Source organism: Siphateles boraxobius, unplaced genomic scaffold, assembly GCF_051911475.1.
Source record: "Siphateles boraxobius isolate OS27281-9 unplaced genomic scaffold, OSU_SipBor_1 26, whole genome shotgun sequence".
In the NCBI taxonomy this organism is placed as follows: Eukaryota; Metazoa; Chordata; class Actinopteri; order Cypriniformes; family Leuciscidae; genus Siphateles; species Siphateles boraxobius.
Window position 1 is genome coordinate 84790 of NW_027508876.1, and position 26408 is coordinate 111197.

A 26408-nucleotide genomic window follows, 5' to 3' on the forward strand; every position below is an offset into this window, starting at 1 on the left:
AAACAGAGCATACGGAAAGCCAAAGCCCCGGATGGTGTCTTACCAAAGAAACAAAAAATCACTGGATTAAATGCTACAGACAAGTTGCTTTGATGTCTGTGGTTATAAAGTAATTTGAGAAACTGGTGTTGACCACCTGAAGGACATCACTAGCCTCTTGCTAGATCCTCTTCGGTTTGCTTATCTGGTCAGTTGATGCTGTCAACACTGGACTGCACTTGCAACATCTGGACAAACCAGGGACTTATGCAAGGATCCTGTTTGTGGACTTAAGCTCGACTTTCAACACCATCATCCCACATATCCTCCTGACTAAACTGACCCAGTTCTTTGTGTCAGTAGATCATCAACTCCCTGACAGACAGACAGCAGTTAATGAGGCTAGGAAAATTCACTTCAATCTGCACTGGCGCTCCACAGGATTGCATTCCCTCCCCATTACTCTTCTCCCTGTACAACAACGACTGCACTGCAAAAGACTGTAGCGTCTGGACCAATCACACACACACACAAATTATTCTTTTTATCGAATTAATAGTCCGGCAAACTCACTCTCCCAACAAAGTTCAGTGTAACTTCCCTCGAAACTAACCTCCCAATGAAGCTAACACCACGGGCAGAACTCGGGGTCCTGTTACATTGATAAGAAATTCCCCAAAAAGGGAATTCCTGAGAGATGTGACTCTCAATGAATTCTTACTGAGAAGGAGAAATAAACCCTGCTAATCCTATATATTCCCTATATATAACCACTTGAGAAATGTATAAACATGTATCTAATTTTCCCATCTCATGATTTTCCTTTTATGTTGTTTTTCTTGTAAACTTTAATGGGTTAATGTTTCAGACTTTGCTTACTATGGTAAAGCAAAATCATATGTGTGGCATATTTGGTCTCTATAACTTGGTACTTTAAAGATCGAAATGACTGTGTACATGATATGTCGATAACAACAACATATTATTATTACAAGAATCTTTCATAGTTTCTTCATCAGCTACCATCCCTCCAGTGGGCACATGCAAATAAGCACCCTTGAAACAAAGAGCCATAAACCAAATTCTCCCGCCTGGAACTTCCATCTTTCTTATTGGCCGAGCCAGTTTAACCCTGAGAGGTGGGACCTTTCCCGGGGTTTATATTGCATCTCTTATCTCTCTTGTCCCCCTTGACCCTCTGGATCCACTTGACTCTCTGAGCTTCTCTTAGCTCTCTCTTTCTCTTAGTCCTTGCAGAAGTCCTGATGTGAAGATGATGCTAAACTAGAAGTTTTCTAAGTACCACCAAGCTTGTGCCAGGCTGCAGCCTTGTCTTTCCATTCACCAAAGATCCTCTGACTTCAACTGGTTCTCTCTCTCATCAAAACAACATCAGCAAAGATCAACTGGAGCCTCAAACAAATTGCATCAGAACAGTTTAATTCAAATGGGCGAGACATGCACGTATCAAACTTAGTCTCATTATTTGATACATTAAGTATCCTTACACCTTTTAAAAAGGGTGTGTTAGAACTAAACTGATGGTTTGCTAAAGGCTGTTGATCTGCTGAATTTCAAACAATGCTATAACTTATTGCTTTCCTGTATTCTGCTTCAGCTCTCTTTCCCTTGGGAAACTGTTTGCATGAATGTATGTGTATGTTAGAGTAGTTTAAATGTTTAGTCTAGTTAATAAAGTCTTGTTCATATCACACGTAAAGTTGTCCGTGTCTCAAGTTCATATCTGGAAGTCAATAATCATATCGATCTTAACTATTTGCTCTTAGTAGTGCTTAGTAAGAAAACCATTTCCCATGCCCGGAAATGTACATTTCTATTTATTAATTAATGACCAATATTGAGGGTTCACAGGATGAACTGAGTAATTGGTTGTAATGTTAATGTAGCTACATCAAGTTAACCTGATTAACTGACACAAATATTCATAATCAATTATAAAAAGTTATGATTGGTTATTAATATTTCATAGAGCTAATTCGCTACAAGACCCGTCGGTCAAGCTCCTGAAGTTTGCAGACTATCTGGTGCAGTAATAAAAACCTGGAGCTGAACACCGCCACTGACCAATATGAACAACACTGTGGAGCCATTCAGATTCCTGGGCACATATTATATCTCAGGACCTGAAATGCCTAATATGCCATTACAGTAGAAGCTGTTGGCCTGGGATTTGCCTGTTGATCTTTTTTTTTCTCTCTGCTTGGACTTCTTAATAAGATATTTTAGATGGGAATAAATATTCTCTTGTGAAGTCTGCTTTCTGAGTGCAATTTCGGGATTAAGTGCTCAGTAACACTGTAGATACATTTAAACCTTACTGTATTTACATTCTTAATGCACTTTCCTGGTTTTATTGTACGTCATTCATTGCAGCACGTAATTAAAAAAATATATAAAAGTATAGTGATGTTTATCTTGTACCAGACGTACCAGGTTCAATCAGCAGCCAATCACAAAGAGCACCATCTCCAGAGTACTGACCATGCACACCTGATTCCAATCAAGTCATTCATCAACCACAGCATTTAAGCACTCACCTCGAGTTTCATTATTGTCTGGTCTCATTTTGAGTAAGGACTTCTCTCCTGTGTTACAGCCGATTGCGCTGAAGCTATTCCACTTACCTACGTTCCTGGTCTCCTGCATCTCCTCAGTCATCTCCTGGTGTATGTCCTGGTGCTTCTGTGTCTGCCAACGTTATCTGGACCAAACCCAAGTGTATTCTCTTCACTTCCACTCCATCCTCCATTCTTCTGCTTCCTGTCTGTTAAGGATTACTCTTCCATCTTCACCCTTCTCTCCATTTGCCATCAGTATTCCAATAAATCTCTATATATATCACTCTCATCATCTGTCTGTGTCATTCCGTAACTTATCTAAGTGAAACGGCAGCAGAGGTTGTTGAATCTGTTCTGTGCTCTTCTATAACTTATCTGGTTTGGGTCAACCACCATATCAGACATATGTAGATTGCAACAGACTTTTAGGACAGCTGAGAGGACTTCTATTTCCCAATCTATAGGACTTCCACATCTCCAGAGTGAAGAAACGGGCATCATCATCATCACAGACCCTTCTCACCCAGACCACAGATCTCTGTGAACATCCAGGCATAAGAACAGTTTCTCCAGCTTGAACAGCACACCATCTGTTTTTACAGATCTACTGTATATCCTTCTGGTGTTTCTCATGTAAATACATATTTATATGTATACAGTTGTACATTCAAACCAAAATTTCCTCAGACATATACAACATTTTTCACATTATCACAGTTTATTCGCTACAGTTTAGAAAATGGTAATAAAATATGACAAGAACTCAGAGTTTTCAAATCAGTTGATATTTCACAGTTCTTTTTTCTATCCTTCTGTTAGACCAGGGGTGGGGAACGTTGATACTGGAGGGCCATTGTCCTGCAGAGTTTAGCTCCATCAAGGCCGTGGCGCAGGTTCGACAAGGAAGCTGGACAACCTGGGAGGGAATCATGAACCGGAACATCAGTTGGTCAGACGTGGGGAAGATCCCACAGGCAAGACTTAGTTTCCTTATTCGGTCAACCTACGACACGCTTCCCTGCCCTCGGAACCTCCACCAGTGGTTTGGAAATGAAGAATCCTGCATACTCTGCAATGCTCCCAATGCAAGTCTCCAGCACATCTTGGCAGGCTGTAAGATCGCTCTCTCACAGGGACGCTACAGATGGCGCCACGATCAAGTCCTGAGAAAGCTAGCCGAAGTACTTGAGGAGTGTCGACAGGGTAGCAAACAACCACCATCAGCAGAGGACCCCACCATCTTTGTGTCGGAAGGAGGGGTAAGGAGAAGCACCAGATCAAGAGAAACAGCAAGGCCCTTCTCCCCCAACCAGGAGTGGGACATAAGGGGTTGACCTGGATAGGCAGCTCCGGTTCCCCACGGAGATAACCACCACATCTCTCCGGCCAGACATATTGGTGTGGTCAACCAAGGCGAGATCGACGCACCTCATCGAGCTCGCTGTACCACTGGAGGAGGGGATCGAGGCCTCCTTCGAACGAAAGAAGGCCAAGTACTCAGAGCTCGCTGGCGAGTGCCGGGAGGCTGGCTGGAAGAAGACCATCCACCCAGTGGAGGTCGGATGCCGAGGTTTCCTTGGGGTGTCAACCATACGCCTCTTGAGGGAAGCAGGAGTGACCGGAGGGAGGTTAAGGAGGGCAACAAAGGATCTGGCAGAGGAGGCAGAGAAAGGTAGCTTTTGGCTCTGGCTGAGGAGGAAAGATAGGTGTTAGGGGAAGAAAATCTAACCCCAGATAACGGCAGCAGGGAGAACAGCTATCAGCTGCAGGGGGTGACAGGGATACGTCAATTAAAGGAGCGAAACGTCGGTGAACGGTGGTTTCTGACTGATGACCCTGCAGCTGACCCATGGGCACTGGAGGAGGTGCGACAGGCAACAATGCCCAGCAAGTGGTAGCATCTTCCTGTGCAATTACATTTACATTTATCTGACACTTTTGTCCAAAGCGACTTACAATTGCTATATATGTCAGAGGTCGCACGCCTCTGGAGCAACTAGGGGTTAAGTGTCTTGGTCCGGGACACAATGGTGTCTCACAGTGGATTCGAACCCGGGTCTCTCACACCAAAGGCATGTGTCTTATCCATTGCGCCATCACCACCCCTAAAACATACATAAATCAACTATAGTGTGCTACACCCACTAGTAAAAAAATCTAATAAATTAAATCTGGTGTCTGAATAATTTTTGGTTTTACTATACAGTTTGCTTATCATCTAATCTACCCAGACCTTAATATGTACATAGGCCCTTGTCATGATCCTGCCTTCTTGTCCTTGATTTTCCCTAGTCTTGAGGCTGGATCATGACAGACCCATGTTTTGTGTATAAGCACGTGGCCTTTTGTTTGGGCCTTTTGTCTCATTACGTAACCCCGCCCCCTTGTTATCCACGTCTTGTCATTATTATCTAGTCAGCTTCACCTGTTTACATTATTAGTGTCTCCCTATTACATCCCCTTGTGTTTGCTGTCCTGTGTCGATTCATTGTGATTCTTACCTGCTATTATCTTACCTTGTTAAGCCTTGTGAGTATCCTGTCAAGAGTATTGTCCAGAGCAGTGGTTCTCAAACCTGTCCTAGGGACCCCTCGCCACTGCACATTTTGCATGTCTCCCTCACCTCTCACACCTGATTCAACTTATCAGCTCATTAGTACAGACTGCAAGACTTGAAGTGCCCGATGAGGGAGACATACAAAATGTGCAGTGGTGATGGGTCCCTAGGACAGGTTTGAGAAACACTGGTCTAGAGAGAGTTCTGATTCTATATTCGCTGTTTGTTTATCGTCTAGTTATTTGTCAGGTCATAGTCTAGTTCTGTCACTCCGTACCCTGTCCATGTTTTGCCCCCTCGTGGGTTTTGTTTTACTTGTTTTTTGTCCATTAATAAACTGTGTGTCAAGCATCCTGTCTGCGCTTGGGTTCATCCGCAAGATCATAACAGAATGATCCGACCAAGCCTGAACCCAGCAGACAATATGCCATTGCCCGTCGATCATCATTCGGACGATCTTGTACGTTGGTGGCAGGAGACGATTTCCGATTGTAGGAATGGCAAACTTCCATTTGTCCCCCATTTGTTCCATTTGTCCCCAGTGGTCCCTGAAGGAGTACGCCCGGGTCGTGGATGAGAGGAGGTTTTTCTTGCCGGACATCCTCCTAAATCGCTACCTTGTCGCGGGCCTAAATGATCTTCCTCCGCTGGCTGAACAGGAGAGGCTGGTCCGTCGCCCTTTCCTGGATGTGGTGACCTGTTTGTCACGGAAGGAATCGCAGGCCTCCACCATGTCGTCTTCACCTGGCAAGCTGCCCGTGATCCCGGAGGGTTGCGTCCTCGCCGTGGCTACGCGGGGTAACCAGACTCAGCCCAACTCGACTTCCGAGGCGTCATCCCCAGCTATCAGTCTTCGTGGAAAATGAGGAAGACGGCTGTCGTGGCTGTCTCTGCGGCCAAGGAGAAAGAGGAGGAAGAGGGGAGTTTTCTGTCCACCGTCTCTGTCTTCCACTGGCCTCTGTAACTGAGAGCGCTGTGCCTGAGCCTGCTGCTGTAAGCGCGGTCCCGGACTCTGCAGGTGGAAGGGCTGTTCCTGAATCTCCCAGTCTGCGTTGGTGAGAGGTGTTCCTGAGGCTGCTGCAGAGAGGACTGTTCCTGATCCTGCAGCAGTGAACGCTGACCTCGAGTCCATTGCCATCAGCACCGTCTCTGAGTCAGCTTCGGGGAGAGCTGTGGCCGACACAGCTGCAGAAGCTCTCCTCCGGTCTGTGTCAGCTCCCCAGGGGATGCCTGTCGTCATTGCTGCCAAAACTTTGTCTGACTATCTGTCTAGTCTTGTCAAAATTCTAGAGATTCCTCCCAGACCTGTCTTGTCCTCAAGTCCCGTGCCCACAGCTGAGGAGGGGGCTGTTTCCAAGTCTGCTGCAGAGAGCTCTGTATCCAAGTCTGCTGCAGAGAGCTCTGTACCCAAGTCTGCTGCAGAGAGCTCTGTACCCAAGTTTGCTGCTGTTTCAAGACCTGCCGCTGAGAAGCCTGCCCCACCTACCCACCCTGGACAGTTCCCCAAAAACTTTGTTGTGCCTCCGCCTCCCCTTCCTTGTTTATTGTTTCTGATTTTTCACCCTGACCCTGTCATTGTTTATTCGTGTATACCTTTGTTGTAATTTTTCATGATGTGTAGGTTCGTGTCTGTGTCTCAGTCAGTCTTGTCTCATGTTTTATGTCCTCTTGAGGAGCGTCTGGAAGCCGTAGGGTAGGAGGTTTTTGAATGTTTCCAGGTGTGTGTCCTGTGTGTCCAGGACTCCACTACCCCTGCACGCAGATAACTCGTCCCCCCTGTTGCTTTGAGAGCTAAGCCGTGGGGAAAGTCTAGGTCCATTAACCATTCTAACAAAAAGAAAAGGGATATTAAATTTATTCATTTAGCTGACGCTTTTATCCAAAGCGACTTACAATTGCTATATTTCTGAGGTCGCACACCTCTGGAGCAACTAGGGGTTAAGTGTCTTGCTCAGGGACACATTGGTGTCTCAAAGTGGATTCGAACCCGGGTCTCTCACACCAAAAGCATGTGTCTTATCCACTGCGCCATCACCGCCCCATATAGAAATCTAGAACAAATGGGAGGCAAGGACAGCACCAAGGGTTTTCTGTGATGTCTTCTCCCGAGTCCACCACACCTGTTCCTTCACCCACAAAACCTGTTCCCTCACCCACAAAAAAGCAGAGGATGTGGAGTTTTGGCGAAAGATGTGTTATAAGTTATGTTCAGGCCAGTTAAGCTCCATCTCAGGACACACAAGTTCGACAAGTTTGAATGCAAAAAACTGTACAAGCACACGTTCTCAAGCGTATTTTCACAAAACACTTCAGCCCCTGGGTTCAAAGCAAACAATAAAAGATTCTCTGTTGCGTCTAGGCTCAATGTCTAGGGCGCAGGGAGATTAACAAAATAACAGGAGATATAATCATTCCAAAGTTAAATCGGGGTTTACAACCAAAAATGGGCCTAAATGCTATAAATCTATGTTATGAATTTCACTCGAAATGTACTCTTCCTTTCGGGGTCGGCCTAGCTCCACGTGTGTTCAGCAGGTGCATAGAGGCGGCATTATCACCGCTGAGACACAAGGGTCTTAGGATTTCTGCTTATCTAGATGATGATCTGATATGCACTCATTCGCAGGAGCGCGCAGAATGAGACACAGAGACGATCACGTCTCATCTCACGAATCTGGGATTCAGAATCAACTGGCAAAAGCTAGCTGATTACATCTCAGGTGCCTATGCATGGGGGTCGGAACCATTGTATATGTGTGGGACAAGACCCACCCACTTTTTAAGACTAATGATATTGGACCCACTCACTTTTACCGTCTCTAATTCAGCGCATATGTCTGTTCGGTTTTCAGAGCACCGTCAGTCAAATCCATTCCACTTGAGGAATGCTCTAATAAATTAAACTCCATTTCTGCTGAATCATTATATTTCTCAACAAGCCGCAACTGACGAAAATAACTGCCCGTTGTACCCTTCCAGTACCCTTCCAAGCTATGCTCTCGGAGAGGAGGAGAATGCCTTTTTATCAGTGCCTCTCCCAGTTCTGCAAGGAAACCCTGGTATCGTTCAGGACTTATGGGCATGATGGCTTTGTAGCTGTCAGTGGTCCCGCTGGGCTTGCACAAAATGAGGGACTGCCAGTGTTGGGTAGCTGTGAGGCATCTGTGTCCTCATCCACTGAGTGAGAATATCCGCAGAATGTGTGGAGGTTCTTCATCAATGGAGAGACCCATGTGTATTTCAGACAGGGGCTGTGCTGGGGGGTGTATCGCTGAGAAAAGTACGGATGCATCTCTGATGGGCTGGGGTGCGGTTTTCAGCCAGCTTCGCAAACTTCACTGGAATCTTCTGGAGTTGAACGCAGTGTTTCCCTGAAACAGTTTCTGCAGTTCTGGTTCTGGGTTTCATGTTCTGGTCAGGACAGGCGGCTTGCCATGTAAGCTTCAGTGGGACGAAGTCTTATAATGCGCCGTGTGTCGAAGCGGCTGGTCCCGTCAGGCTTGTCCACGGTTCTGAATGCTTTCACTCGTGTTTTATTAACATAGTTTGGGAGGAACATGTCAAAATAAGCCACTCAAGTGCCACCTGCTGTCTACAATCAGTAACCAACAAATACTCTAGTATCACCAGCTGTCTACAATCAGTAATCAACATATCTACCCAATCAGCACGAAGGCAGACCATATATATTATCACAGTCAAACCCACCTAAGGATTCTCTACAGTCTTCAGAATCCCTCCACCACCAATTACAAGATCAGAGCCTTCTCCCCGGACAGCACGCCAATTTAATTTATCTGACTTATTTGTAAATAACTTATTTGTTATCCGACTTGTATTTGAACAGTTATCAGTTTCATAGGCCACTCAATGAAAGGGTACACCGATCTCCTCGCAGTGTCCCCAGAATGTGTCTGAAATTTCAGCTCAAAATACTGATTTAGACCCTTCTCCGTTTGCATGCTTTGCTCAAACTTTTGCCATTGCGTTAGAACTGGTTACACTGTTGTCGCTTGCGGAAACTAAATGACGGCATCGTGGATGGAAATGTGATTAAGGGGTGGTATATTATAATAAGATCCCCCTCCTACGTCAGAAGTGGAGCAAAATCTGATCGGCTTATTTTTTGACATGCTTGCAGAGAAAGGCTTAACAAAACAGTTACTGGGTTGTCACTTTGCACGTTTTCTGGGTTGGTATGCACCACGGGGACCCAATTATAGCACTTAAATGCAGAAAAAGTCAGATTTTCATGATATGTCACCTTTAAGGGCTCAGAGGTCTGGCTACCTCATGGGCATTTTTAGGGGGATTTTGGTGGGATATATCTGTGCAGTGACAAGCTGGGCTTCCCCTCATGCATTTATTAGATTTTACTGTCTGCTTATCACTGCACTACTATGGCTCATGCAGTTCTTAAAGTTGTCTCTTTGGAGAAATTAAAGGTTATCTTTCATTCTTGCCGAGTCTGTTATGTCTCGCCCTGTTTTCAGAAATAGGATTATGCAAGTAACCTAACAATATTACACTGTTGCATTTAGTAAAGGTGACAGACCAATCCCTGGACATCAAGCTGAAGAAGACTGAGCCTCTGGACCAAAATCTCCACAATGATAACTTTAAGAACCTTTTCATCTGTGCAATGCATAATTCAAACATCTCGACTTCTATATCTTACTGGTATTACATCAAGTTCCAAGTACACAGTTAGGATGCCAGCAAAATCTGTGTTATAATAAATTTGTATAGTAATAGTATTTAATATTCTCAACACACAACACAACACAACACAAAGTGTCACCATATTTTTTTAATCATCATTGTGAACTGTTCAACTACAGTTTCATCATTTAACCCCCCCCCCCCAAAAAATAAAATAATAATAAATAAATAAATAAATAAAATATTTTGCTCAAGAAGTGTTTGTGCAAGGCATATCATTCTTTAAAATATATACTGCTTGTTTAACAAAATTGTTATAAGATGTAATAACATTTAAAGAATGTTTATGTTGGTGTCCAAGTACATTTTTAGAGATGTTGAATGTTTGTTGCAAGATTAAAATGGACATAACATAAATATTTACGTGGTATATTCAAGCTTTTTTGCGATTGACTTTTATTTTGAAAAGACAGTAACCTCCAGTCATTTCCGGGTTGTCAGTCCGTGAACGTGCATGATAATTGTGTGATGAGACACAGAAAAGGTGAGGCTTCTTCTGCATGAACTTCACATTTGTGATTATGTGTCTCTGTGTTGTGACACAGCTAATGTTTATTTTTCTCTTTCATCTTCCTGAATGACAGCTAATGCGGCTTTAACTGTGCGCTGACATGTAGCAACTAAAGGAGGTTTGTTCTGTCTCCAGCATTGATTTTGTTGTCATATAGACATTAAGACATACATAATATAATACAGCACAACACAATCATTTCAGAATATATATAGATTATTCAGGGTATTACCATCTCTTTGGACAAATTGGCTATCATGGTAATACCATGATATTATAGTAGGCTATAGTATTTTGCTGTACCCTTGCAAATACCATGGTACATGAAAATTGTAGTAATTTATTGCAACCCACAGTTTTACCTTTTAATGTCATTACTGTACTAGAGTAACACTCTAGTGCATTTTCCTAAAAAAACAAAAAAACAAATCCTGTTTAGATATTAAAATGAAGTTCTCCTCTAGGTTTTCGACAGTAAGCCATGGATCTGAGCATGAAGTCCTACGGTGACCCAGATGAGGTGTGTGTGTTTCCATCAGCTGGCTGTAGCACTGAAGAACAGGCGAGAACGCTTGATCTACAGACATCAGGTGCTGCGTTTGATCTGGGTGAGAATGCAGGAATTTACATTATACATTAGGCATATTATACTACATTCATTCACTACTGTATGATAATCACACAAGGGCGTAGATTTGGTTTGAACATTGGGGGGGGGTTCAAGTTTGGGTATGCCTCCTGATATTGTGATCATGGTATAAATAATGGGGGGGTTGTAATGCATAGATTTAAATATTGGGGGGTATAGTTCCCAGCCATATCAGCCTAGAAAATCGCAACTTTACATTTTCCGTCGGTCTTAGTGCACGATGTAACTACAGAAGAGTCAAGTTTTAAATAGGAAAAATATTGAAACTCTTTGGTCATTTTTTTGGAGAAATGCTAATGGTCTTGTCCACTTCAATGATGTATGCTAAGCTATGCTAAAAGTGGTACCGCCAGAACCGGAGATCGGCTGAATGGATTCAAAAACGGTAAAACTCAACACTTTAACTCTGGGGGAGTTGTAAAATGAGCCTATTTCCAAAAAAAGTGGAGTATCCCTTTAAAGGAATGCTGGGTCAATGAAAAAGTTCAGAGAATTTTTTTTTAAATGTGCAAATAAATTTATAAAACCAAATTAATATAATATTTATTTATTAAAAAAAAAAATATATATAATAGATACGATTAAATTTACTGAATTTGACGTTACTGTTTTATTCTGTTTTCTAAAGACCTGTCTGTTATCATTAATTGATTAATGACAGTTACTTTGTTATATTTTATTTCTCTCTTCAGGTGTATACTATATAATACGCCTAACTGATGGAGTGTGTAGCTTTTCATTTCTTAAATGTAGGAAGACACATTATGGCCATATTCCAGGATGACAATGTCAAGATTCATCAGGCCCACACTGTGAAAGAATGGTTGGGAGGAGTATGAAGAATCATTTCCACACATAAATCCAGAGTTAAAATTCATTGAAAGTCTTTGGGATGTGCTGGAGGAGACTTTACAGAGACTTTACTCTTGCATTCTCAATACAAGATCTTGACCAAAAATTGATATGCAACTATAAAACAATATTCATTCCCATCAAGAGGTGCATACATTTTTGGTCAACATTTTCATCTCAGAATATGGCCATGATGTGTCTTCCTACATGATTGCTTAAAAATTAAATGCTACACACTCCATCAATTGCGATTAGAAGAACTGCTGCCAAACATATAACATGCTAGAAACATAAAAAACACTGCAATAATGATCCAAAATTGACTCTTACTGTAAGCATTTGTCTATTTACATCCAAACAGAGACTTTGTTTTGTGCTGGGCAGTGTATATATTAGTTAGGAAAGGAGTTCCTCGCTAAGGGAACATCATATTTGGGGGTCTGTGGCATCAAAACCTCTGGCCTATAGAGTACAACTGGATTCCTGTTTTATCTGACCATTTTATGCTGCGATTGCAGCTACAATATGTAATCAGACACACTCTTATTGTTTACCTGTCAAATATATTGAATAGATGTATGTATTTGTTGAGAGAGACAACATAACACAATCATTTTCCTTTACAAATGTCACCACAGACGACCACGCAAAGAGTGCTTCTGCCAGAGCGAGGCCGTTTCAATGCTCTCAGTGCGGGAAGGGTTTCTCCCGTATTCAGCATCTGTCCGAACATGTGCGGATTCACACAGGAGAGAGGCCTTTTGAGTGCTTGGTGTGCGGAAAGACTTTCACCCGGGAAAGAGACCTCAAGACGCACCAGATTGTCCATACAGATGCGAAGGCTTTCCACTGTACGATCTGTGTTAAAAACTTCGCCCTGTTATCCTCCTTGAGAAGACATCTGCGTGCATTTCATCAAGGTACAAAATGTTGCCTGCAAATATGAGACCGCAGACAATAAGACATTAGATTCTGTGATTTTTTCCTCCATAGTTTCGGGGTGTTGTTCGGCCCGAAATAAAATGGACTGCTAAAACCTGTGGATATATACATAACACCAACTATGTTTCCATTCAAAGTTGCGCAATTAAATTATACGCAAAATTTCCTGATCACACGATTCGTCGAGTTTCATGACTTTTTTTGTGGCGCATCGAGGGATTTATTCGGTAAATGTGTTTCCATCGCAGTTTATGTGGACGTCTTCTTAAGTTTTTATGCAAATCTTTTGAAATTATGTGCATCTCGCCGTTTCCATACAGCGTTTTTCTTTATAAATATAAACTTTGCATAAAAAATAGGTGGATGGAAACATAGCTACTATAACACCAATTTAAGTTCCCCGTAGTCAATAATTGTATCCCTTAAAACTCATCTTTGATCACCAAATTAACATATTTTATGTTTTTTTCCTTGAATGTAACTCGACACCCTTGCCTCATTTAGTATACGCGGTTCTATGGATATGCAAATGAGCCCTGCCTCCACTCACTCACTCAGCTCAATCTGATTGGTTACAAGGTCGTTTGTGACGTCAGAAACACCATCGATTTCAAACCGTGTTTTTGAGACTGTCTTTGGTTCACTGCAGTTTTAAAGAAAAAATACTCAGCAATGCTGAGCAATTCTGAATTTACACATGGTTTGTCTTAAAGCATTTTAAAAACACGACATAGATATATATAAACAACTGTAAAAACTTGATTTTCACCACAGGGGGACTTTAAGGTTATAAAAAAAAACACCTGAAACTTCTGTCGGTCCTGCCAGTTTATTGGCCCATCCAGTCAGATTTGATTACAGTTTAGTCTAGTTACATAATCCAAGCGTAAACTTAGAAATCAGTGCTTAATTTAGATTGGAATTCACTTTATTAAACCTTTCAGCGATAACAGTCATTATATTATACATTCATAAAGGTCACAATCGCAAAATAAAACCTACCAGGGTATCAGTCTCAGGTAAATCATCATCATGCAATGGCTTATTTTGTAAAATCAGAATGAAGTATCCTCTCTTTTTGCAGGTCAAGATGTTAGTACGGAGGGTAAGTGCTTAATTTGTGTTGAATGTGGGAAAAACTTTGCCTGTCAGCTTGAGGAACATGAGCTAACACACACCGGAGAGATATCCCACCGCTGCCCGGACTGTGTCAACAGCTTCACGCGATCTCACCATCAGACCGCCTCTGGATCAGACCACATGAACCATTCAGATGCTCGTGACAATGAGGGGCCTTGCAGCTCTGTGGTCTCTGAAGATCTGCACAAACACTTACAAACTAACGCACTTAAGGACAATATTGAATCACACTCTCTGGACCTTGTAGACAGTATTGAGAGTGAAGCATCTAATGAACACGATGCCCAAAGTCAACAGAAAGTGTCTGAGAGATCTCCATCTCCTTCATCTGAGCGCTCTCGGGATTCTGCACATTCTGCTGGAAAGGGTGAGTCAAATAAGTATGATGTATAGTTATGTCTAACAGAAACCTTACCATGATTATCATATTTCTGCATCCCAATTCACCTTCTTATACAATCGTGCTCAAACAGCAACATTACACAGTAATGAAAGTTGAAAATGTAAAAAAAAACAAAATAGGTCCTCTTTAAATATAACATTTCATCAGATTAGATATTATTATAAAATCCCTTTCAGGGCATCTCTACTTAACCCTTCGGACTCACGGCACATTTGTAGTTCTTTTTATTCATGTTTGTACCGAATCCTCATCCAAATGGGACGGAGGCAATATTAGCCATTAGAATGAGCACAAATCCATACTTTGAAAATCAACCAGAAATAATAGACCATCCGTGGACTATCAACAGACTATGCTTTAGGACACATTTATTCTAATCTCACACACTACTTAGGTTGGGTAGTAAGCACTTTGTGATGCAGATCTGGTTTCTACCAAAATACAATAGCATAAGCCACCGTGAAATCTCATTGGTCCAAAATCCCACTCCACATATCTGCATTTAACATTGCGTTATTTGCTCTTCTAGGCACTGAAACACATAACCCTCTTCAAGAGGAGGAGTTTACTGCTCACCAGCAACATCATGACGAAGACAAGCCGCACCAGTGCAATCACTGTGGAAAGAGGTTTCATAAGCAAGCAAAGCTTCGAATCCATCTGCGTGTTCACACCGGAGAGAGGCCGTACCAGTGCTCCCAGTGCGGGAAATATTTCAGTCAAGCAGTAAACCTTAAAAAACACCACCGTACTCATCATACAGAGGAGAGACCGTACCAGTGCACGCTCTGTGACAGGAGGTTTTCTCTCTCCTTCTCCCTGATAAAGCATCAACGAGTCGCTCATCCAGGTGAGACTGAGTCATTCTGGAAATTAAAACTGAGGAGAAATACCTCCTGTGACGTTTTATGATGGCGTTATCTCCTTTTCTAAAGTTACGGATATTGGTTAATCAGGGGTTTTCAAAAATTTTAATGCCACAGTCCTTGCAAGAGTTCCCATTCCTGAAATGGAAAAGGCAGCATTTTCATGTATAAAGAAATATAAATTTGTTAAAAATATATCTAGAAAATATTTACTTTCTATTAAGTTTCTAAGGTTTCTCTTTTTTTGGTGCCTTTTATCTGTTTCTAGAGTAAATTAATTTCTGATTATAAAACCTATTTGACAAAATAATTTAGAGCTTGGCGTAACCAGAAAAATGTGTATTCATTTTAAAACGGCAATGTCGTTTTCATATTTTAATTATTTGCATGGCTTAACCAGATCTAAAAAACACACTTTTAAAATCAGGCTACCTCATATATCCAGGTTTTCCAAGAAAAAACAATGTCTAAAAAGCAGAAAATCTTAATTTTTAGTTATGTTAGCTTATTTAAATGCTTTGAATCATTTTTTAAGTCATCTTTAGGCCCTCTTAAGTGGCCCGGAGTTAAATAACCAATAGCTAAAAGGCACTAAAAACACACTTTTAAAATCAGGCTACCTCATATATCCAGGTTTTCCAAGAAAAAACAAAGTCTAAAAAGCAGAAAATCTTAATTTTTATTTGTTTTAGCTTATTTTAATGCTTTGAATCATCTTTTAAGTCATCTTTAGGCCCTCTTAGTTGCCCGGAGTTAAATAACCAATAGCTAAAAAGCACTAAAAACACACTTTTAAAATCAGATCTAAAAAACACTCTTTTAATATCAGGCTACCTCATATATCCAGGTTTTCCAAGAAAAAACAATCTCTAAAAAGCAGAAAATCTTAATTTTTAGTTTTTTTAGCTTATTTTAATGCTTTGAATCATTTTTTAAGTCATCTTTAGGCCCTCTTAAGTGGCCTGGAGTTAAGTAACCAATAGCTAAATGGCACTAAAAACACACTTTTAAAATCAGGCTACAACGTATATCCAGGTTTTCCAAGAAAAAACAATGTCCAAAAAGCAGAAAATCTTGATTTTTAGTTGTTTTAGCTTATTTTAATGCTTTAAATCATCTTTAGGCCCTCTTATTGGCCCGGAGTTAAATAACCAATAGCATTGGCTCAATACAATGTTGTTGGGTTTGCGGTTTACATCTGTTTCTTTTGTCTGTCATCATTGAAAATCCTGTTGTTTTCTTTCTTTCAAAAGAACGTTTGAGTGTTGCTGAAAGGAAGCGCTTTACCTGTCCGTACTGTGGGAAAATATTTGGACGACATCAAGATATGGAGCAACATAAACGCATTCACACCGGGGAGAGACCGTTCCGCTGCACCGTGTGCAATAAAAGTTTTAGGCAGCGTTCAGTGTTGATCGTGCACAGGAAAATTCACACTGGAGAAAAGCCTTTCGAATGTTTCGTATGCTTCAGACGGTTTTATGGTTCAGGGGATCTGAAGACCCATATGGGAACTCACACCGGCGTGAGACCCCACAGTTGTCCTCTGTGCTCAAAAAGCTTCCCTCGGCCCAGTAGCCTGCAAGCACACATGCAGACCCATCTGAACAAGTTACAGGAACGAGACGTTCTGATCGCCGAAGCGGATGAGCTCATTCCTGAGGACGAGGAACAGGGGGAAAGTGTCTGTGGTGTTTCTGTTTCATCACAGCTATCAGCAATGCTTTCTGCAAACCCTGGAGCTTCTCTAGACAGTATGTTCATCTCTAGTTGTTTTGGCAACACTTTACAATAAGGTTCATTAGTTAACTACATTAGTTAACATTAACTAATTAATGAGCTGCACTTACAGGTGAAACAAGAAAAATTAGAATATCGTGCAGTTCATGTAACAGTAATTCAAATTAAAAGGTGAAACTAATATATTTAGTATATATAACTATATACATTATGCATGATTATACTTTTCAAAGGGCCGACATTTCTGTATTTAAAATCCTTTTTTTTTTTTTTATTGATATCATGTAATACCGGTATTCTAATTTTCTGAGATTTTGAATTTGGTGTTTTCATAAGCTGTAAAGCCATAATCATCAAAATTATAACTTTTTTTTCGAGTTTCACCTGTATACAGCATTTGTTAATGTTAATTTCAACATTTACTAATGCTTTATTAAAATCATGTGAACATTAGTTAATGCACTGTGAACTAACCTGAACAAACAATGAACAGATGTTTATTTTATTAACTAATGTTAAAAAAGATTAATAAATACTGTAAGAAATGTATTGCTGTTACATTCATGTTAGTTAATACAATAAAATAGGGTTCATTTATTAAACATTAGTTAAAGTGTTACTGTTATTTTTGATGGCCAGTTTACGTAGTAACATTGTTGTGTCTTAATATAGCATAAATGCATAGTAATGTGTCTGAACACGTTTTACAGAAATGAGCACAGAGGATCATCTATTAGAGACTGAGACAGGATTCAGTCCATCAGTGAATGAAGATCATGAAGGTGATCAGAGTTCCAGTTCAGAGCTGACAGATCATCAGAAGCTTTATCATTGTGCCATATGCAACAAAACCTTCTCGCTCGCAATTTCCCTGAAAAGACATCAGCTTATATTTCATCCAGGTAGGAGGACCTGCCAGGACACACTGCAATATTGGCATTTCTTTTCTTGAATGACGATAAGAAATAAATTGTATTTTTCCCACCTCGATAACTACATATACACTTATATAACCTTCAGAAATAACCTGATGTTAAATTCAAAAAGGTAACCGGTTATGCTGATATTTCCACAAATATCCACTCAATAATTCCTGTTAAAACTTCGTTGAATTTAATGAGAAATAGGAAAATATACTTGTCTTTTGGGGAGTTTACTTCCTGAAAGGATGAAGTAGTTTTATATAATTGTTTTCTATAATACTACAGTATTGTAAGAGGGGGGAGTGATGATGGTAATAGGACTGACAGACATTTATTAGCCTTGGCACTGAAAGTGTTTATTTAAAAAAATAATTTAATGATGATGCGTCTACAACTATGCATTTTTCAAAAATCATCATGTTTAAACTATATCCTGGTAACAGGGTTGGCATTTTAATCATTCGATGACAAAATAGGCACAGACACTTGTCCTTGGAGAGTTCACTTCCTGTAAAGATAAAGTAGTTTTGCAGAACTGTTTTTTAATAACACTAGAATATTGTAATGGGGTGAGTGATGATGATAACAGGGTTGACAGCCATTTCATAGTTGACTTTTTAATAATTGATGAAGAATATTTTTCTTTGGAGAGTACAGTTCCTGAAAGGATGAAGTAGTTTTACAGAATTGTTTTCTATAATACTACAGTATTGTAACAGGGGTGAGTAATGATGGTAACAGGGTTGACATCCATTTCATAGTCTTGGCACTAAAAGTTTTTTTGTTTTTTTTTATAATTTAAAAATGATATTTCTACAACTATGCATTTTCTAAAAATCATTTGTTTATGATAAAATATCCTGGTAACAGGGTTGAGATTTTAATTATTTGATGACAAAATAGGCCGAGATACTTGTCCTTGGAGAGTTCATTCCTGAAAAGATAAAGCAGTTTTGCAGAACTGTTTTCTATAATACTACGGTACTGTAAAAGGGTTGAGTGATGATGATAACAGGGTTGATTCTTCTTTGTCATTTGAACAGATCAGCATGCTGACTTCGAGGGCAAGTGCTTCCCCTGCTCTTACTGCGGGAGGAAGTTTGGTCGACGCCAAGGCTTGTTACAGCATGAGCGGATTCACACGGGTGAAAGACCCTTCAACTGTCCCACATGTAACAAAAGCTTCCGTCAGCGATCGGCTTTGGCTGTGCATATTAAAACTCACACAGGAGAGAGGTCGTTCCTGTGCTTTGTGTGCAGTAAGAGCTTTTATACCCCTGGAGACTTGAAAAAACATCTGGAAGTTCACACAGGAGTGAGGCCACACAACTGCCCTGTTTGCTTCAAGGGGTTCGGGCGGCCCAGTTTCCTCAGAGCTCACATGCAAATTCATGAAAGTAAGTTTGACTTTCTTTAAATGCTGGGCAACGATTAATCGCATCCAAAATAAAATGTTTGTGTTTACATAATATATGTGTGTGTACTGTGTATAATTATTTTGTATAATATAAATACACACACATGCATTTAAATATTTAAGAAATATTTGCTGTATATACTGTATAAATATATTATATATATATGTAAATGCATGTGTGTGTATTGATACAAAATCAGTACACACACATATTATGTAAACAGAAACTTTTAATTCGGATGAGTTTAATCGTGATTAATTGTTGCCCCGCAGCACTACTTCCTTTATACGTCTTTTTTTTGTGATTAAAAATTTATTTTTTTAAAGGATTATTTTCTCTTTGTTTTCCAGAAGCTTGCACAAAGAAGCAAAGTGGAACGGAGAAACCAACAGGTGGTCCAAAAGTGGACTTGCAGGAGAAGCCATTTGAATGCTCTCATTGTGGGAAAAGATTCAGTCAGCATTGTATGTTTAAAATTCACCAGCGGATTCACACAGGAGAGAGACCGTACAACTGTTCTCAGTGTGGCCTGAGCTTTCGCTGGAGGAGAAACCTGATCGCCCACCAGAGTGGCCACCCGGGCCAGAACCCTCTCCAGTGCTCAATGTGTGATGAAACATTCATCTCTGAAGCAAGTCTCAAAAAACACCAAGATGCATTTCATACAGGTAGGACATTGTAAGGGCTGGTTAGCTATCAGAAGTGTGTAAACCATAAAGAAGTGTCGTTTACGCATTTTTAATGCTTTGAAATAATTGTTTATTTTTTTTAGGCAAAAGACGTTCTTGAAAAATTTGTAAATAGTTTAAATTCTGTTATTTAAACCCCAAAATTAGATTTTTTTAACCCCAAAATTAGATTTTTTTAAACCCCAAAATTTAAATTCTGTTATCATTTACTCACCCTTACGTTGTTTCAAATCTATATGAGTTTTTCTTATGTTGGATCTAAAAAGAGGATATTTTGAAGAATCTTGAAAGTTCTTGAACCAGAAAGTTGATGGTAAGTCATTGACTTCCATAGTATTTTTTTTTCCTATTATGGAAGTCAATGGCTGCCCTCAACTGTTTGATTATAAACATTCTTCAAGATATCTGCCTTTTAGTTCAACCGAAGAAACTCACTCATACAGGTTTGAAACAACATAAGGACGAGTAAATGATGACAGCATTTTCATTTTTAGGTTAACTGTCCCTTTAACGTCAGTAATGTCACCTCATACATTTTTGTTGAGGTTGAAAAGGAGTATTAAAAATTTGAGGTTAGTTGAGGTTAAAAAAAATAGTGCCTGATGATACATTTCTTACTGAAAGTTTTCTTCAGTTTCTCTTTGATTCACATTAAAAAATAATTTTGCATAATGTATTATTTTGCTAAGTACATTTTTGTCTTAGATGTGGTGCTTTGCAACTGTTAATTTTCTATATGTGGCAAAAAATGTTTATACACGCTACACTGGAATTACAATCAATGCATCACAAGCTCAAATGTTATAGTTAATGAATAAATATAGATTATTTTATATTACATTCATTATTTTAGCATTTATTTTATTAGTAATTCAAATTTATTGAATTAAAATATTAACCCTCAATCTGTTCTTGGGGTCTATATGATTGTAATAACAAGACACTTTATAGGACCTCAAACAATAACAAAAAATTCAAAACTTTGACAAAAATACTGATTTAATGTATTTTAAAATGTTCATATATATATATATATATATATATATATATATTCATTACCAAAGCTGTTATGAAAGCAGTAAATCACACCCAGAAAAATGAATGGATCTCTATGGGGCCTCTGCTGGTAATTACACTTTCTAGCTAAAACTATATTATCTGCAAAAAAACACCTAACCAGCAGATGGCAGAATTATGCATCTAACACCCAGATCAAGATCCAGAAACAACTCATATTTAAATTTGATCATCATTAATGTGTTTTTTTCATAAAAATGTAATATTTCATGTGCATGCTAATGGTGTAGTTTAAGAATTTTGCAGTATATAGGTAAAAAAGTACTTCATATCCCCCAAAACAGCATAAATGTATAGACGAGATGTAAACTAAACAAATAATATATAATTTGTATTATTAAAATTTTATATTTTTTGTACAATCGCTCTACACATGTTTGGGTCATATAGACCCCAAAGACAAGAAGTGTAAACAGGAAACAAATATTTTATTATCAACATTGTATATTATAATTCCAGGGTTGTCTCATACATGCAGTTTGTGTTTGAAGACGTTTACTCAAGCGGCTGGCCTCAGGAAACACGTGCGCTATGTTCATGAAGGAGAACGACCTCACAAATGCTCCGAGTGCGGGAAAGGATTCGTCAAACTCTCAGACCTCGCGCGTCATCAGCGCCGGCACCATTACGACCGGGGCGGTGAACTCTTCCAGTGCTCGCAGTGTGAGCGCAGCTTCAGTCATCCCAGCAGTCTGGTTTTGCACCGACGCACACACACCGAAGAAAAGCATGAGTGCCCTCAGTGCGATAAGGTTTTCAGTCAGGCGGGACACCTGAAGGTCCACCTACGGACTCACTCCAAGGAGAATAAACCGAAATTCGAGTGCCCTGAATGTGGGAAGACTTTTGGCCAAGCTAAAGATTTGGTGGTTCATCAGAGGGTTCACACCGGAGAGAAGCCGTACCAGTGTCCTCAGTGCAAGAAGAGCTATCGACAGTTTGCGCATTTATCTGTACATCTGCGAAGTCACACGGGGGAGAAGCCTTACCAATGCCCCATATGCCTCAAATTCTTCGCTCATTCCTCATCCATGAAGAAACACCTGCGTGTAATGCATGCAGGTATGGGAGAGTTTATCCGGAAATGAAAAATCTCTCATTTATTTACTCACCTTCATGATTTTCTATTTTCGGTCTAAATTTAAAATGACTGTTTTACAGAGGGGAAAGATTTACCTGCAACAAAGGAGGTAGTGAAGGTCACCGTTGGCGTAGGCCCGTCTAACACACCTGTAGAAGTTAAGAAAGAATCAGAGTCTGGTGATGAATATGGTAAGTATGGCTTTAGGTATGACAAACATCCAATTCAAAAATATATAATGTGTATTTCTCTTACGTGGTTCGATAGATGAAGGAGAATGTAGCCAGTAGCCTCTCCTTCAAAACCAATGAAATGTGTGGTCATAAAGATGGTGCACACTTCTGTTATTCTAAGAAACATTTCACCCTTTTCAGCATTTTCATCTAACTAATGTTGTACTTTTTGGCTACAAGAATACAAGCTTCATATCCATAAACAGGACTGACACCAAACACTTAAAAAGTTATTCTTTGTACTTTGGAAATAAACGCTGCATCATGCACAGCTGCTTTTGTATACAACTTGTATGGTCAAATTTGCACTCACATTCCCAGTGAAAACTTGTAAAAAAAAAATATATATATATATATAGATTTTGAAAAAATTCATTGTTGAAATTTGACTTCACAGACAATAAACATGTCAAATTAATAGTGCTGTCCGCGACTAAAGATTTTTCTAGTCGACTAGTAGTCGTTCATTAAAGCCATTAGTCGACTAATCGTGCGTTTATATTTATTTAATTACTGAAACATATGAGCCTTTAATAAAGGCTATATAGGCGTAATATATAGCCTAGCTTGCAGCAAAGCATGGTACAAGTTGATTATGAATGTGTCAGAAAAAATAGCAAGGAGACATATATATTATAAAAAGAGTCTTTAGAGACTTTAATAAACGAGTGTTTTCTGAGTCTGTGTTGGCTGCAAAGATGAATTTGCCGATGCGGACTCGCCATCTCCGCTTTTGAGGAAATGCACCATTGATACGGATTACATAATCAGGTAGTAGCCTTTGTTTAAATTGAATAGGTTAGTTTAAAAGTAGACATTTCAAGCTTTCTAAAGATATAGTTTTGAATGATGTATTATTCTTCTCTGTATGAACAAAAACGACTGCGTATTTTAAGTTGTTTTTGCTGATATTAGGCCCTCATGTCATGCAGTAAAGCTCGCTATTCTTTAGCTTCCACACAAATACTTAGATATGCGACTTATAATAGCGCACATTTATCTAGGTTAACGTTAGAGCGAGTGGTCATGTAAACATACTTTTCAAATGATAAGCCATATTTGAGGTCTATAGTCGACTTTTAAGGGGGCAGCCCTGGAAATTAAATGACTGAAATTATTACTTCTTCCTGCAATGTAACTACACTGGTATGTTTTTGCAGAATGTCAAGTGAAATCTGAAGAAAACTGCTTTGCCATAATGGATGACGTGAAGGCTATTACGGTCTCTTCAGCTCCTTCAAGTCCAGTATCATCTGAGCCTTTTAAAAATGAATGATGTGGAAGGAAACCAGGGTTCCTCACCTTGCCAAACATCAGAGCACATTGAAGAATCTGCAGCATTTATTGACTGCTAGTATCTTGATGCCAAAAATGCAGTTTTTAAGAAAAATAATTGCATTCTACACTTATTCCAGAAGCCGATATCCATCCGTGAAGACTCGAATCCTCTTCATTAGAAAGGTGGTATTGAGTTAGACTAAAAACTTTGATCAAGAATCCACAACCATGGCATTCAATCCCAGTTATAGTTGAGCAGGGAACCAGACAACACCTGTGGAGATGATTCAATTCACATGGAAAACAATCCCGATCAGTGTACCTACACATTTGTTTTAAACTGTTGATGTATACAAACTTTTGCCAATTGGGAGATCTTCGGCAAATTTATACTGGAGAGAAGAGAGGAATTTCCAGCACTCAGACTGGCTAAATCTTGTTGAATGAACATGCAAAAGGACGTTGATATAGTCGAGGGTTCTTCGATTCTTCTCTTGACGGTCCACTGTCATTTAGCTCACCTGCCTGTAATTTTCAAGTAATTTTTAGACCGTTATTAGCTTGTTCAAGGGTGTTTGCATCTGAGATAAACTCTCTAGGAGAAATTGAGCAAGCCCAGGGTGGGAAATTAGCACCCGCCACCAGCCAATGGCTGGTACTTTTTCAAAGTGGTGGGTGATTTTGCCTTGTTTACCAGCCACAGTGGCGGGGAGATTGTAAAACATATTTTTATTGGTTACTATTTAAAACAGTCCTTGTAACGGATTGGACATCTTTTGTCAAAGAATGCTGTTGCTAAGTAAAAATAATGCACTTTTGTCGTGTAACTAATTTGATTGGTTTTCAGCGCTGTGCGTCACGGACACAGCGCACGGACACGGCGCTGAACGGACCGTGACACATAGCTGAGCTGAGGTAGCCTACAGACGAAAGGAAAATTAAAAAAATGTGGCGACATATACCCGGTGTTAAGAGGCCCGCCGCGGAGTCAGCAGTATATGAATGTACAAACTATTGAGGGCGAAGTAAATAAAAAGTGAAGGTACTTTTCGAACAAGTGGCTCATTGATGACGAAGGGAAAACGAGGGAATGGTTAGCCTACCTTCCCGTCGAACAGTCCATGCACTGTACTTACTGTCGAACCTATGCGTCGTCCGAAAATGCAAACAATTTGTTCATTAGAGGAACAACTAACCTTAAAATAGAGTCAATAATGAATATGACCAATTCTATTCAGAAACGTCCATGCGATCGGCAAAAAGGGCAGACCTTTTCGGGACTACGTTTGGATGTGCAAGTAAGTAAATTACTAACTTGAAGTTGTGTTTTGTGATGGCTAGATAGCTATCGTTTTTTTAGTTTAGCTATCGTTTTAGCAGCCGCGAGGATAGGAGCCGATCCCGTGGGTGCTCTGGAGCTCGATTATGTGTCAGTTAAACTTTTCATCTCCAATCCTATCTGTATTTGTGAGAAGTGGTATTGTCCTGAGTTGAAAGATAGCCTACTTTACGGCTTTATTATCGAGTTAAGTTTCTGGGGTCGACAAACGCGCTGGCGCGTTTTGCTGAATTTTTTTTCAAATAGCAGCAAAATACATTTAAATACTCCATCATTTATGGTCATACAGACTTAACTCATATTAAAAACTAAACTGTAAAATAACCATGCTTAAAATTCTCTCAAAAATACAAACATGTACATACATGTAGCTCACATATTATGGTAGCCCTGTTTGTGCTAAATAGTGCTTTTTTTAAATTTATTTTTTAAAGGGCGTGCGCCCGTGAGCATCCACGGAGGAAAACATAAATTGGCGCCTGAGTGCAGCATAACTCATATTGTTAAATGGATAAAACGAATTACATATTTGTAATGGACGTCAGTGTTATCAAAGTCACAGTACTCATTCATAAATTTGAATTCCAGAAAAAGTGGCTGGTAGATAATACAAGTGGCTGGTAAAATTGGGCATCCAGCAGCCACTGTGGCTGGTGAGCAAAAAAGTTAATTTCCCACCCTGAGCAAGCCTAATATAGTACAAAAACTTTAATGTCATGTTCCTGTTGCAGAATCTGTGCTTGTCATTCTACACATTTCCTGACCTTTACATATTCGTCAGTTAAATATTTTAAGCTCAAAGCTGTATTTAATACATTTTACTGTTTTTAAATCCATTCCACAGATTTTCCCTCAAAAGTCAGTGTAGAAAATGTAAAGTCTGCAGATTCAGGATCTGCTTGAATGCCATGCAAGTATACAACCACCAACTCATTGCATTAATATTATAATGTATTACTTTGACCACCAAAGTTTTTTAATAATTTGTTTATTTTATATTTGACATCTCCTAATAGATGTCAATTAAATGAATGAGTAAAAATGTTTAATCTTGAAAATATTTTTGTATATATAATTTTTTTTAGTGGTCACGGTAACAATTTTCCTTATTGTCTACCTGTTTCTCTGGCCCTGTCCCAAATCGCACCCTAAACACTCACGGTCTTCCTATGGTTTGGTTAGACATCTTTATTAATCCCCTTGAAGGGAAACTCATTTTCCTCCATTACACTTCACAAACAATTAAACATTACAGCACAATCAATCCATACAATAATTACACAGCTTCGTTAAAGCAGGAATAAAAGACCTTATAAATCGCTCAATAAACCACTGAAGCATCACTAATCTCTCACTAAATTAACTTTTCCTATGAGTCCACACTCATGTGACATAATGTCACTTTAGAGTCTGCTGCAAATCTCGCTTCA

The 26408-nt window shown here is 39.6% G+C and overlaps 1 protein-coding gene across 2 annotated transcripts; it reads left to right on the plus strand.

The window, feature by feature from the left end:
- Positions 1 to 10225: 10225 nt before the first annotated feature.
- Positions 10226 to 26036, plus strand: znf271 (zinc finger protein 271). Of its 2 annotated transcripts, none has more exons than XM_077244091.1 (13): positions 10226 to 10321; positions 10422 to 10466; positions 10813 to 10956; positions 12488 to 12769; positions 13876 to 14298; positions 14864 to 15184; positions 16454 to 16954; positions 17651 to 17842; positions 18907 to 19260; positions 19632 to 19949; positions 21507 to 22109; positions 22209 to 22319; positions 23522 to 26036. In XM_077244091.1, exons 3-13 carry the CDS (start codon positions 10830 to 10832, stop codon positions 23635 to 23637), a joined length of 3348 nt encoding a protein of 1115 aa, XP_077100206.1. In that variant the 5' UTR covers positions 10226 to 10321; positions 10422 to 10466; positions 10813 to 10829; the 3' UTR covers positions 23638 to 26036. The 2 variants fall into 2 exon arrangements, with proteins under 2 accessions (XP_077100206.1, XP_077100207.1); XM_077244092.1 differs by having other exon boundaries at positions 10813 to 10938.
- The last annotated feature ends 372 nt before the right edge of the window (positions 26037 to 26408 follow it).